This window comes from Puntigrus tetrazona, chromosome 25 (genome assembly GCF_018831695.1).
Source record: "Puntigrus tetrazona isolate hp1 chromosome 25, ASM1883169v1, whole genome shotgun sequence".
Taxonomy (NCBI): Eukaryota; Metazoa; Chordata; class Actinopteri; order Cypriniformes; family Cyprinidae; genus Puntigrus; species Puntigrus tetrazona.
In genome coordinates, this window is record NC_056723.1 from 9,180,195 (window position 1) to 9,193,301 (window position 13,107).

At 39.8% G+C, this 13,107-nt stretch overlaps 1 protein-coding gene across 2 annotated transcripts in view; it reads right to left on the reverse strand.

Moving 5' to 3' along the window:
* Window positions 1-3,462: 3,462 nt before the first annotated feature.
* Window positions 3,463-13,107, reverse strand: part of map1ab (microtubule-associated protein 1Ab) — a 31,324-nt gene continuing 21,679 nt past the window's right edge. For both annotated transcript variants that reach the window (XM_043228578.1, XM_043228579.1), the window contains one exon: window positions 3,463-12,989. In XM_043228578.1, coding sequence (XP_043084513.1) covers window positions 3,609-12,989 — 9,381 coding nt within the window. In that variant the 3' untranslated portion in view covers window positions 3,463-3,608. The remainder of the gene's footprint in view (window positions 12,990-13,107) is intronic.

The following is a 13,107-nucleotide window of genomic DNA, read 5'->3' on the forward strand; positions in this document are numbered from 1 at the left end:
AAAAGTGGCCAAATTAATTGCCATCTCTAATGGTGGTCTACTCAATTAATGGGCAGATGGTATTCAAGCTGCTTCTTATTAGTTTGCTTTTGAAGAGATCTGGACCCCAACAGATCCCCAAAACAGATCACTTGATACAATTTAGTTAAAAGCTAGAGAGCAGCATGCTTTAGTACAGTACTTGCCTTACTGAAAAAACACAAAACTTAACCTTTTGCCTTCTATATCCACATAGCCACCCAAAATCTGTCATATCAGTGGGTTAGTCGTTTTTAAAGATGCCATCTGCTTTGCTTTACTCTTAAAATAAGTCTTCACTACTATCACATTATTGAGATAAACCTGCTGGACTGCTTAGATGTTTGATCTCAGCATTAGAAAGAATTGAGATTTGGCACAAATCCTTTTTCGGATTAGCAATTTAGAATGAATTCTTTCTTCACTCATCTGCTGGTATGTGATCTCATGGGGAGACTTGTCTAGCCTCATTGTAACCGTAGCTCAGAAGACAGCTACTCTGAACTTTTTTGAGTCTGTTCTCAGAAGTTGTTTGCTCTAAGGCCTTGTGTGACCTTATGTTTAAAGTATGTTCTCCCAGGCAACTGTGTCTATATGTGGTATGTCTGTTAAAATTGATGATAAAGGATGTGAAACATTAATCAGATGATGCATTAACCAAATCACAGAGGGCATTTTTTTGTGCTTCGAATTCAAATTACAGGCAAGATAAAATCTTGGTCTCTAGGACAGGTTAAGGAATGTGATAAAACTCAATTTGCAATGCAACTTTAGCCTACTTGAACATTATATTATTATTTCATAGCAGCTAGCTAGTGAACATTCAATTTTCTGCCAAAGCCTTGCAGATGCAATCAAAAATGTACAATAGATTCAGGACCAAAGCTTATGATAAAGTCCTTTGACAGCACTAGGATTTTGTTAAATTTTTGAGGATTAGATTACAAACTATAAATGGCAGCAGATGGAAGGTTGTAGGTGGAGTAACCCATCTAAACCTAAAAGATTAGAAATGAATGAGGAATGAATGGAAAGCTCTAAATAGAAAACCAATTCAAAATTCTATTTTGCAGGCTGGGAAAGATTCATCCTGCATGACCACTGTGCTGCTGCTGGCCAAAACCATTATATTCAGGTCCTGCTGTTTCTCATGGGTCTGCTGATACCAGTCCCGAGTTACCTCAGTGTCATGTGTAGGGATTAAAGTGACCTAGATGAGAAGAAGATGGTCAGATTAACTATGAATTCTGAATTACATATGAACTTAGTTTTTGCTTTTAAGAAAGGGGTTTTGAATCCTTACATTAAAAAAACATGTTTAATTATTATCTTTAGACTACACTTAAACTTTGACAGCACGCCCCACAAAAATAAATAAATAAAATAATATATTTTAATAAAATATATAGAATAAAATACAATTATATATATATATATATATATATATATATATATATATATATATATATATATATAGATTTATATCTTGTGCCCCTAGACACCAGTTTAAAAGCCCCTGTTTTAGGGGATTACTACAACAAACATACAAACCTATCCATAATTTTCATTTTCGCGTAATCGAAAGGTCAAATCATACCTGTAGATTAGTGCCCCATTGTGCTTTCCCTTCTAGGAGTGCATCTAGAACTGCACGGCTGGGTTCACCACTGCCTGGGTCATTTCCACTGACAACATAATATGCTGCTCGCACTCGCTTGAAGAATTCTTGATCAACATTTTTAGCACTGCAGTGGTTGGGAATGTAAGCTAGATCGACATAGATGGGTGGTCCAGGTGGGGTCCCAGTGCTGGATTTCAGGTTAGAGCCTAAAAGAACATACCATTGGTTATTTGCATGTGCGGTTTAATGAAAAACCATTGCTATACAGTTGAGATATCTGTCTGGCTTTCACTAATATTTCCTCCATGTTATGGTTGATTGCTGATCAATGTACAACAGCATAAAAAAAATCTGTATCAGTTTGTCTAAATAAGTTAAAAACTCAAAAAACAGCACTAAAAACTAAATGCTAGAAGTTAATTTAGGTATCGCAACATTATAATTTACATTTTGAAAAACGGATGATTTTTAGCAAAGACTACTTATAAAATCATTAAATAGAGTTTTTGAAAAGTTCATTAAAGTGAATGTTACATGACAGTGGAAATAGTCTAAATGTAAATATCCACCTTTTTCTTCAACGTGGAAGTAAGCCTATGGGCAAGACTTTCGGTTCATTAGCCGCTATAGGAAATAACAAGAAGAATAACAACGTGCAGTAAACGCTAAAACTGTTTGCACTACAAAGTTTATTCATGATTGAGATAATACAATAAAATAATAAGGTATGGCACACTCCTTTTCAATATCAAGCAGCAAAAAGAACTGTTTTATACAGCTAAAAATAGCTGGACACGGAAGCTAATCCCATAAAGTTTACAAATGTCCACATTCATTTTTATAGGAAAAAAAAGGTGGATAGGTATATTAATATGCAAAGTTAAATATCCAGTATTGACTGATAAATTATTAAAATCACTAACATTACTCGATAACCAATACGGTACTAATGTTTTTTTTCATTTTCTTTTTACCTGCATTACTCTTAACACCATTGACCAATCCTCTTCCTGGGTTGTAGATGTCTCCCCTGGATCCCTGTGTCTCAGACAATTTGGACAAACGAAAAGTCTTCTCTGAATCTTTTCTTTTAAGATCATGAGGTGAGGAGTCTTTTGAAGTCTGCTTAACTGGGGTGGTAGATCTTCTGCTTTTTGCATCTCCTTTACGTGCCGGCGATGCAGACTTTCCTAGTGTCTTCCTCAAGCCTCTATTTGTTTTTAGGTCTTTCTTCATTGGTCGTTCAGTGTGTGTCTGGCCATTAAGAAGGGCCTCCGGGTCCACCATGCACACATCAGGGTGTGGAGGGTGAGGAAGAGGGTCTTTCATTGGAATGGGTGGAGGATCGTGACTCCTTGGGGAGGAGGAATGATGACTTCCTCCGCTGCCGCCAGCTGCAGACATTTTGTCCACAGGTAGATGTTCTGCATCTTCATCAGAATCAAGGTTCCCTTCTGCTGTAATTGAAGGACATTCCTCAGTCTCTGGAGGAACATCTGAGTCAGACTGAGATGGTAGTGACTCGCTCAAAGATGTAGGAGGAGTTTCCTCACCTGCTAGCATTATGCCATGCCCAGTTGATGTACCACTCGGGATGCCGTGCGATCCCTCCTTACCATCTTCATGACGACTGTGAGGATGACGATGCTGCTGCTTGTGAGATCTCCTTTTGACAGAGTGCTGCTCACGCTCATCACCATCATCATCCCTTGAATGATCGCTTCTAGCATCTTCCTCTCCCTCCTCACTTGATAGTTCTTGTGGGCTTGGATTAATGAAGGATGGAGAGATATCTCCTTTGCGGTGTTTAAAGAGCGAAGGTGAATGTGAGGACATGGCCTCCATGCTAAGATCAGAGGGACGAGTGAATTCCTCATCTGACTTTTTGGAGACCTCAGGACAACAAGCATGTGCTCCTGATAGTGGAGTTGGTGGGCGTTCTTTTGAATCATACTTCACATCCTCCTCTTCATCCCCCTTTGCCTCTTTTAATATCCTCATCTTCTCCATAGCCAGGTGGAGCCTTTAGGCAGACAATCTCTTCATGCTGCATTGTGGACTCAAAGGCACTATACTGGCTGGACTCAAGTGTATCTGTTTTTTTGCTGTCTTTTTCCATCATCTTTTCTTCTGTTTGCTCTTTATTCTCTTCCTTTTTTTCTTTACATTCCTTTTCTACAGTTGTTTCAATTTGTTCTACCTCTTTCTTTACTTTTGTCTGCTCCAGTTTTCCTTCACTATCACTCTGCTGCTCTGACTTCTTGCCATCATCTAGGCTCTCTCCCATTTTTTCTGACTTCACTTCAACCATCTTTTCAGGTTGTATCTGTTCTTCCTCCATTGCTTTATGTTTTACTTCTCCTTTCCCATCTGTCTCATGCTCCTCTTCGTATTCCATTTTGCTAACTTTTACTACTTTCATTTCAACCCCCTCCTGTACTTTTTCAGGCAAGTCTTTAATTTCCACAGACTTCTCTGCCCCTTCTTGCTTGATGCTTTGTTCACTTTGTGTGTTAGTACTGAGAGGCCAACATGTTGTGACTGGCTCCTTCTGAGAACTTGTCATTTCTGTTGGTCCATCTGTGGTTTGTATATCAAATGAATGTAATGTGGTTGAGGGTTTTGCATCAGCATGTGGCTCTGGCAAAGATTCTGTACTTAATTTTTCAGTAGCTGGAGATCTTTCACATTCAATTCTACACGGCAAGGTTCCTTCCTCAAAATTGCTTTTGTCCTCAGGCTCATCATCAGAGGATTTCTCCTGCGACTGTTTGTCTGTAGAGTCAGCCTTCTCCAAAGGTGCAATGTCAAACTTAAGAGATGTCACAGATGCCACCTCAGTTGGGTGAGATGCATGCTCAGAAGATGCTGATTCAGGTGACTTTGAGGAATGTGGCTCTACTATATGTTTTTGAAGAGAGACTTGATCTCTTTCAGATTTAATGCTCGACATCTCCTCCTCTGACTTTTCCTCTGCTGATGAAGTTTGATCTTGAAGAAACGATTTGGATTCCTCCAAGGGACTGAGAGGAGAAAACCTGGCAAGACTAGATATTGATTCAGCTGTAGTTGTAGCAGGTGTCATTCGGTCTGTGACTTCCATGTATTCATCTTTTTTTAAATATGGTAAATCCATAATGGGCGACTCTTCCTCTTTTAGCGATGAGTACTCATATGATATACTGTCTCCATCTGATCGTAATTGGACACTAGGAATATTAACCAATGTTTCTAGGCCTTCTCCAAGGTGTTGACCAGTTGAATATGAGGCAGATGTTGAGGAAGAGTAACTAAAGGATGAAGATGATGAGTAAGTTGCATCAGACATGGCTGATTGAGCAACAGCTTGGGTTTCAGTCAATTCAGGCTTTTTATCAGATGTTTTCTGTGGTTCATGTTTGTCATCGCTGAGTTTTGGTATGTCATATTTGACTGAACAAGTATCTTTTTTCTTGGACTGTTCATCCTCCTTGCTGATTACATCCATGTGCTCTGCAAGTACTGATAAAGGCTCTGTTATGGGGGACTTTTTTGTGGATGAATCAACAGCTGTATCTGTCTGTAGATCTTCTGCAGATGCACCAGATGCTAAGGAACCAACAGTATCTTCTTGTTTTGTTTCAAGTGGTTTAGATGTAGTCATGGTATCAAATTCTACTTTGGTCTCTTTTTCAGACATTTCTCTGGCACCCTTTTCAATATCCAAGTCACTTGCATCTTCCTCTTCCTCCTCATCATAATCATCCTCTTCTTCTGCAAATATTTTTTGGCTTCTGACCAAGCCTTCCTCTGTCTCTGCACTCACAAGCAGTGACTTGCTGGAAAGAGTATCTGTTTTTCCAGAGCACTCAAGGGCAAGAACGTTGTCATCGACTTTCATGGACTGCCCTGAAGAACCAGGATCGGCGGTGCTGGGATCTTCAGGTGATAACCTGGCAGGAAGCATGTCCTTTTCAGGTGGTGAGTATCGACCAGAAGAAAACGGGTCACTTTGGCTTTCAGCTGAATCCAGTTTGTTTTTATCTATGTTACCTTCACATGAAATTGGACTATCCATTTTTCTCTCATCAGAAGCAGATGTTGACGAAGTTGTTAGACTCTGAAGACTTTTATCTTGTGATGATGTAAGAAGCCCTTGTATATGGGAGGCTTCAGTCACATGGGTTTTGGTCTTGTCTAGGTCCTCTGAATGAGGCATTGCCGATGTTTCTTCTGTTTTATGGTCTTTCTCTAGCGTATCAGGTTTTGAAAGACTGGAAGCAGATGTACATGGCTCTTTTTCTGGCAATTTAACATGACTTCCAGCATCTTTTTCTTGAATAGGAGAATGTCTGTCCTCTTTCTCCTTCTCCTTCTCTTCTCTCTCCAATTTCTCTGATTTGTCTTGCAAATCACTAGAAGCAAAGAAACTTGAACCTGTTGCCGAAATGGCTTTGCTGTCAGATGTAAGACTATTGTCAACAAAAAGATCTGGTCTCTCTTCGCTAACCAGTTCTTCTTCTTGGTATCGCTCCTTATTGTCTTGCTCTGAGTAGGCACTGTGGCTGCTGTGAATACTTGGTAAGGTCTGGTAATCAACCTTGCTGAAGGACACTGGCTCTTCATCACTTTGTTCCTCTACTGAACAAGCAGCTCCAAGCAAAGTGGCTTGACTTGTTTTTCTGTTGTCATCTAAATCTCTATCCAGACTCGGGTACTGTTCCACTTCCTCTCTTCCTTTCTCAGTGTCTTTTGAAACAGGCTTTTCATATGGCTCATATTTAGAAGCTTCATAATTTTCTTTTTCCACTTCATAAGTCATCTTGTCATCAGATTTCATTTTTTCACTATCAGACTTTTCAGCACATTTCTCATCAGCACTGCCAGTCTTTTGAAAATCAGAAAGTGACTCTAACCCTGGAGAGGCAATCTCACGTTCTCCTTCCCTTTCCCTCTCAGCCTCCTTCTCAGGTTTTACAGATTCCTTTGAAGGGAGCAATATTTCATGTTGGTCATCCTCAACACTTGCCTGTCTATCAGAGCTGGGCAGTGTAATACTTGTTGGTTTGCTCTCAGTTAGAGTCTCTGGGACAGCTTTAATACTTGTATCTGTAGTAGAAGGTGTAAGTGATGTGGTATCAAACTTACACTCCTTCTCTGGTTCAGGTGATGTTACACTGGAATGCCTAGTCAAATCTATATCTTCTGAATGGGCCACAATTTCCTCTTTTTTCATACTTGTCTCAGGTGGTTGTGGAGAACTGCTTGCCCTTGGTTCTTCATACTTCCAAGGTTCCACTGATAATGGTCTTGAACCAGCCCCTCCCATACAAACAGCATCTCCTTCATCTTCCTCGGTACTTTCATCTTCATCTGAAAATTTTGTTGGAAACGTAGTTTCAAATGTTGACTTGGTGTCTTTTGTTTTCTCCACAGTCGAGGCTTCTTCAATGAATTTTTCTTTATAATCTAAATTTAATTTGAAGCCAATGTCTGACGATGGAAACGTGTCTGTTTCATGTAATGATGTGTCTTGTTTGATATCTCCTTTAGTTTCAACTTTCAATTCCACTTTTTCTTTACAACTGAGATCTGAGGTCTCAAGTATTTTTTCTGAAGATTCTATCAAAGATTTTGGTTTAGCTCCCAAGTCCATTTTGTGGTCTAATTCATCTGACACCAGTTTTGATGCATCTTCTTTTGTTAATTTCTCCTCAGACTCTTTGCTTATTTTCAAATCAGCTGTTTCATCTTCTGCAATAGGAAGATCTGTTTTCTTTAGTGTGTCTAAAGTATCTTGTTCTGATTTTGAATCCACAGTTTTTGATTCTGTTGGAATCTGTTCTGGCTTTTCTTCCACAGTTAGTTCTTGTTTTGTGGCAGTTGGTGCAATGCTTAGTTGAGGTTCTTCAGTTTTAATCTCTTCAGCGTGTTTTTCTTCATAGTGTTGGTCATTTTTAGCAGCAGCACTATCAGATACTGATTGATCTGTAGATATCTGAAGTTGAGCATCCACCACACACTTATCTTTAGGTTCGTGTGCTTTTGAGGGAATGTCTTCAATCTTAACTGGCTGTTCAGATTTGACAAATATGCCTTTGCTTATTTCATCCTCTTTAGCTTGCACATCTTCTTTCTCTGGTGTTGTTATCTGGGGTCCACTCTTCACTTCAGAATCTAAATCAGATTTAGACATAGTATGTGGATCTCTTTTTTCATAAGTCTGATACTCTGTAGACTCTTCATCTGATTTGCTAGTTAGCTTCACAAACTCTTTGTTTTTCTGGTCCTGATCAGCTTTAGAGAACAAATCTAATTTCTCAGATTCAGACAACAAAACCTGACCATGGCTCAATTCTGGTTGTTCGTCTTTAGGTTCCTGGTCTAATGTTGGTAAGGAATCCATTTTGGAAATGGAAATTTGTGTTTTGGATTTAGCATCCTCTACAGTTTCCATATCTTGACTAGTTTCATCTGTGTCCTGTGAAATTATGGAATGGGTTATTTGAGGCTCTTCTTTGTGTAATACATCTGCTTTTTGTAAATGTTGTGTGGTTTGAGTTTCTTCCAATAACTTCTCCTTTAAGTCTTCATCTTGTTTACTAGTAATTTCAGTCTTACTTGGAGTTGTCTCTAATATATGAGGTTTCATCTCTTGTGCTGAAATCCCTTTAGATTCTTGATCTTCTTTAGGAGACATATCCTTTTCTATAATGGACACGTCTACATGCATCTCTGTAGATTGAACATCTGGTTGTGAAAGGGAAATTTGCTCTGGTATCACAGATTTGACTTTCTCTATATTTGTATCCCTAGAGTCTTCATGTTCTTTGTCAGCTGAAATCATTTTCTCATTTGTCATTCCAGCCACACTTTTACTTTCTATCTTTTCCTCAGCTTTCAGTGTAACATCTGTTTTTCCATTTAACTCTTGTATTTGAGATTTGAGGCCATCTGTGTCTTCTTTAAATGGGCTTATACAGACATATGAATCAGTTTCCTCCAAAGCCACCTGTTCAGGTGTAATATCAGTTGATTCCGATTTCTGTTCAGATGTTTTTTCCGGTTTCGTTTTTACATCTGTCTCTACAGTGTCCTGTGTCTCCATATACGCTTTGGCTACTTCATGAGATGTTGATATTTCTGTTGTGATATCTAGGCTTTCTATGGACTGACAAGATATATCAGTGAGATCTTTCTCTTTGGGTTCCTTGTCCAATTTAGAAAATATTTTGTCTTTCTCTGACTGAATTTCTTCTTTTTCTTTCTCCTGTTTTTCTATTTCAGAACTTTCCAGAACTGCTGGAAAACTCTTTTCTTGAAACTCTTCTACATTTGCATTTTTCTTATCAAAATCCTCTTTAGAGGGTGATGCCTTTTCTGGTTTTGATATTACATCACCTTTATCTGTAACCTCAGCATGCTTTAATAATTGGTCTTCCTCCTTGTGTTTCCCTTCAGTATCATCTCTCTCACCCTCCTTGTCTTTCTCCTTTATCTCTTCTTTGTCTGTAGACGATTTTAAATCACAAGTTTCTTCAACGGCATGATCATCAGATAATTTGGTATCTTTATCCTCAAGAACTACATCCTTGCTGCTCTCTTTTAAGTCCTCTTCATCTTCACCCTTCTTTTCAACACCTGGATCAGGCATTAACTTTGTATCACTTAATTCTTTTGATGGTAGAACTGGTAGACTTTCTTTTTTAGCTGCTAAATCATCAATGAGTGGGGATGATGCAGCGGTTGCTTCCTGGATTCTCTCCTTTACTTCCTCCTCTGCTTGAGGTATTTCTTTCTCATCTAAAATACCAGTTTTTTGTTTTACACTATCTTTTTCAGTTTCAATTTCAGTGGAGCTAATTGGCACTCCTGGTTCTTGATGAGTTTCTTTAAGGAGAATTGTATCCTTTCCTTCCACAGGTGACATTCTGAGGGGAGAGTGAGATGCACTAGGTGGTCCAGAATGTGTAGGGGAAGCCATTTTTACTGTGCTGTCATCAGGGCTAATGCATCGGTCTTCCACATCTGGAAAAACACTAGCTTCAGTAACGGGAAGCTTAGAAACACTGTGCGATGGGGAAGAAAATATTGTTTGTACTTCAAAAGATGAGTCCTCCCTAGAAGGTGATACTAATGCCTTCTCCACCTCAGGTGGTGAGGATTTTTCATCAGATGAAGTATCAGGAACTAAAGGCACAGGACTTTTGGGTTTGTCCATTTCTTTCTCCTTGTGTTCAAGTTTATCAGGTGAGGCATATGCTTCTTGTAACTTTCCAAGTGAAATGTCAACATTTGGTGTTTGATCCTCATAGTCATCCTCCTCTTCATCACCGTAATGGACAGCCATCTCAATTCCCTCAGTTTTGCCTTCTAAGGGAAGTGGTGGAGATTCCTCAGAGGGAGATGACTTGAAACACTTGTCTTCCTCAATGGAGGATGTTGGTGAGATGGTTCCAGCTGAATGTAGGTAGTCTTTTCCTTGGGTAGCCTCAGTCTGGGTAACTGGTTGAACAGTATCCAAGACAAGGGAACTTTTACCAGTGTCCTCAGTCTGAGGTGCTGTGACAGATGCCACTGAATGATCTTCTGCAACTGAAGTTGGTAAAGAAGACAGTTTGTCATACTCCGTTATAGACGTTGCTGAAGAAACATGTTCTTCTTCAGCTAGTGGTGCTGCAAGTATGCTGGTGTAGATGGAAATAGGTGGCTCCTGTGCTCCAATCAATACTTTGCCTGTTCCATTTCCCATTGCAGCAGCTTGCATTTCTCTCATTCCATGGATGGCATCAAAGGAACCAGGTTGGTCTGGGACGGAAACATCATAGCTACCAACCTCATATTGAAGGTGTGGTATCCTGTCTTCTGCTTCTTCATGGATCTCCTCATCTGAGATGGTCTGTTCAGTCTCAGAGTAACCAGGGATAGTTTCATCCTGAATGTATGATAAGTTTTCTGCTGCTGCAGCTCCTTGGGCTGTAGAGGTAATGCCAGCTGTAACACCTCCAACATTTGATAAGTATGCATCCTCTTCTTCCTTGACTTTCTCAGCAGAGAAATCCTTTATTTCTTCATCTGCAATGGCATCCAAATCCTCTGCCTCCTCTAGCTCAGCTTTTTCAATCACATCCTCTTCTTCAAACTGTTCTTCTTCAGCTTCAGTCTTTCTTTCCTCCACTTGTTTTTGCTTCTCCATTTCCTCAACTTCATGTTTTCTGTCCACGCTCTCTAAATCTTTGGTTTCCTTTGTTGCCCCTTCTTCCTCTTCATCTCCTATTCCCATGTCTTCCTCCTCCTCCTCCTCCTCCTCCTCTGTCTTCTTCTTAATAGGCTGTATCTCAGCCTCCTCCTCATCTTCATCTTCAATTGCAGCACCCTCATCCTCAAATTTCTCCAATTCTGATGTTTGGGTCTCATCCGGTTGTTCTTTCACTTCTGCTGATGGCACTTCTTGGGTTTCTGCTGATGGTGCTGCTTCTTTCTCTGTAGTTTTTCGTTCCACAATATCGGTTTCTGTAACATGACCTTGCTCTTGCTCCTGTGCAGCATTTGAAGTTTCATTGTCTCTTTCAGTTGGTAAATCAGAGACAGTAAGGACACTTTTAGGAGCTTCAGACAGATCTGTAGTTTCAGTAGGCCTCATTTCATCAAAGTCTTTTGTTAAATCCTCTGTAGTAGATGGAGCAGATATTACCTCTCCTATCCCTTTTTCTGGTTTCTCAGGCTCAGTCTTCTCAGCCACTGGTCTAGCCACAATCTCTGCACTCTCTACCTTGGCAGTTGTAGGTTTGCTCTTTATTGTTTTGGGTTTCCCTTGGGTTTTAGCCTTGTGAAGAGTCTTTCTGACCTCTGGTGTAAAAGGTTTCAGGTCAGGTTTAGTTATTTTTCTCAGTTCAGGTTTTGAAGGATCCTTGGTTTTAAACTTTTTCTCATCTTTTTTCACAGAATCATCTTTTTTAATTTCCCGTTTTTCTTTTTTAACTTCCCTCTTTTCTTTGTCTTTCTTTTCATCCATTTTAGACAACCTTTCCTTCGGGTGTTTTTTCAATGTTTTCTCCTTTAATAATTTTTTCTTTTCTGTCACATCTGCTTTTGATTTTAGTGGCTTGGTGTGCTTCTTTTCTTCTTTTTTCTCAATCTTGTTCTCATTGACAGAGTCACTCTTTATGTCGACAATGGATACATCCTCCTGCTCTTCGGTTTCTTTCTTAAAAGGCTTAGCTGGTGCTTGGGTCTTGGGAGATGACTTGAGACTTTCTTTGCTGTCAGTTCTTTGCTTTAACTTTGTTTGTTTTACAGCTGAAGGTGCAACGCCAGAATTTATGTCTTTTTGGGTGGCTACTGGATACCGCAAGAAATCAAGGTGCTTTAACTTTTCAAGCCCTTCAAGTATTTTGTTCTGTGGTGCATTTCCTGGAAATAAAACTCTGATAATTTTTTCTGTAGGGTTGGCAGGGAGCCATACAACGAGAGCAGTAATAGATGTCAAATACGGTACAGATATTTCTCCCTCTTTTCCATTGGGAAGCACTATCCCTGTCTTTGCCTTACTGTTTCCTGCCCACTTCTGCATGAGGAACTGCATTTCCTTACTGTCCTTCACAGGGTTCAGGACAAACATGTCTAACCTCCCCACACCCATTTTGTGAAAAAGAGTGATGGGCTCGATGGTATTACTAACCACTCGAAAAAGAGGCTCAGGCTTAATTCCTAACTTGTTGAGGTATTGCAATGTAAGAGAGGCTTCCTCAATGCTTCGCTTGACTTTCAAATTTGATTCTGATGTGCGAAGCTTCTCAGGTACATTAAAGAACACAACTCCAAGCTCGGGTGATATCAGGTTTTTCATCCAATCACTATAGGTGGTTGAGCCTTGAGACTGTTCTTCCTCCTGTTCTGCAACCTTCCTTTGAAGGAGTCCATTGATCCCTGGAAGATTATCAGCACCAATATGGGTAAGAAGAATGGAATCAATACGATCTAAATGCCTGACAAGCTTCCAAAAGCATGACCTTCTGTCAGAGCCCCCATCAATCAGAATGTTAAAACCATTGACAGCAAAAAGCGCAGAATCCCCCCGTCCACCAGGAAAGATGTAGCAGCAAGGCTTTGAAAGCTTTAGGAATCCTCCAGAGGTTGGAGGCTCAAGAAGGTCAAATGGGGATGGTACATCCACAGTCTCAGATATGTATTCGGTAAACTCAGTGACCCCCTCCATCTTAGGGAGTATGGGCTCTGGATTAAGCCTATAATTCAGCAACTCCCTAATGCGTTGCTGTTGCCCCACAGAGCTCCAGCCTGCCTCACCACGGCAAGACACTGTCAGTGATGCCCGCTGTCCAGAGCTGGCTTTAACCAGCAAATTACTGACCTAAGTCAGAAAAAACAAGTCCACAATTAGTCACAATATATACTGTTTATATATATATATATATATATATATATATATATATATATATATATATATATATATATATTTTTTATATATT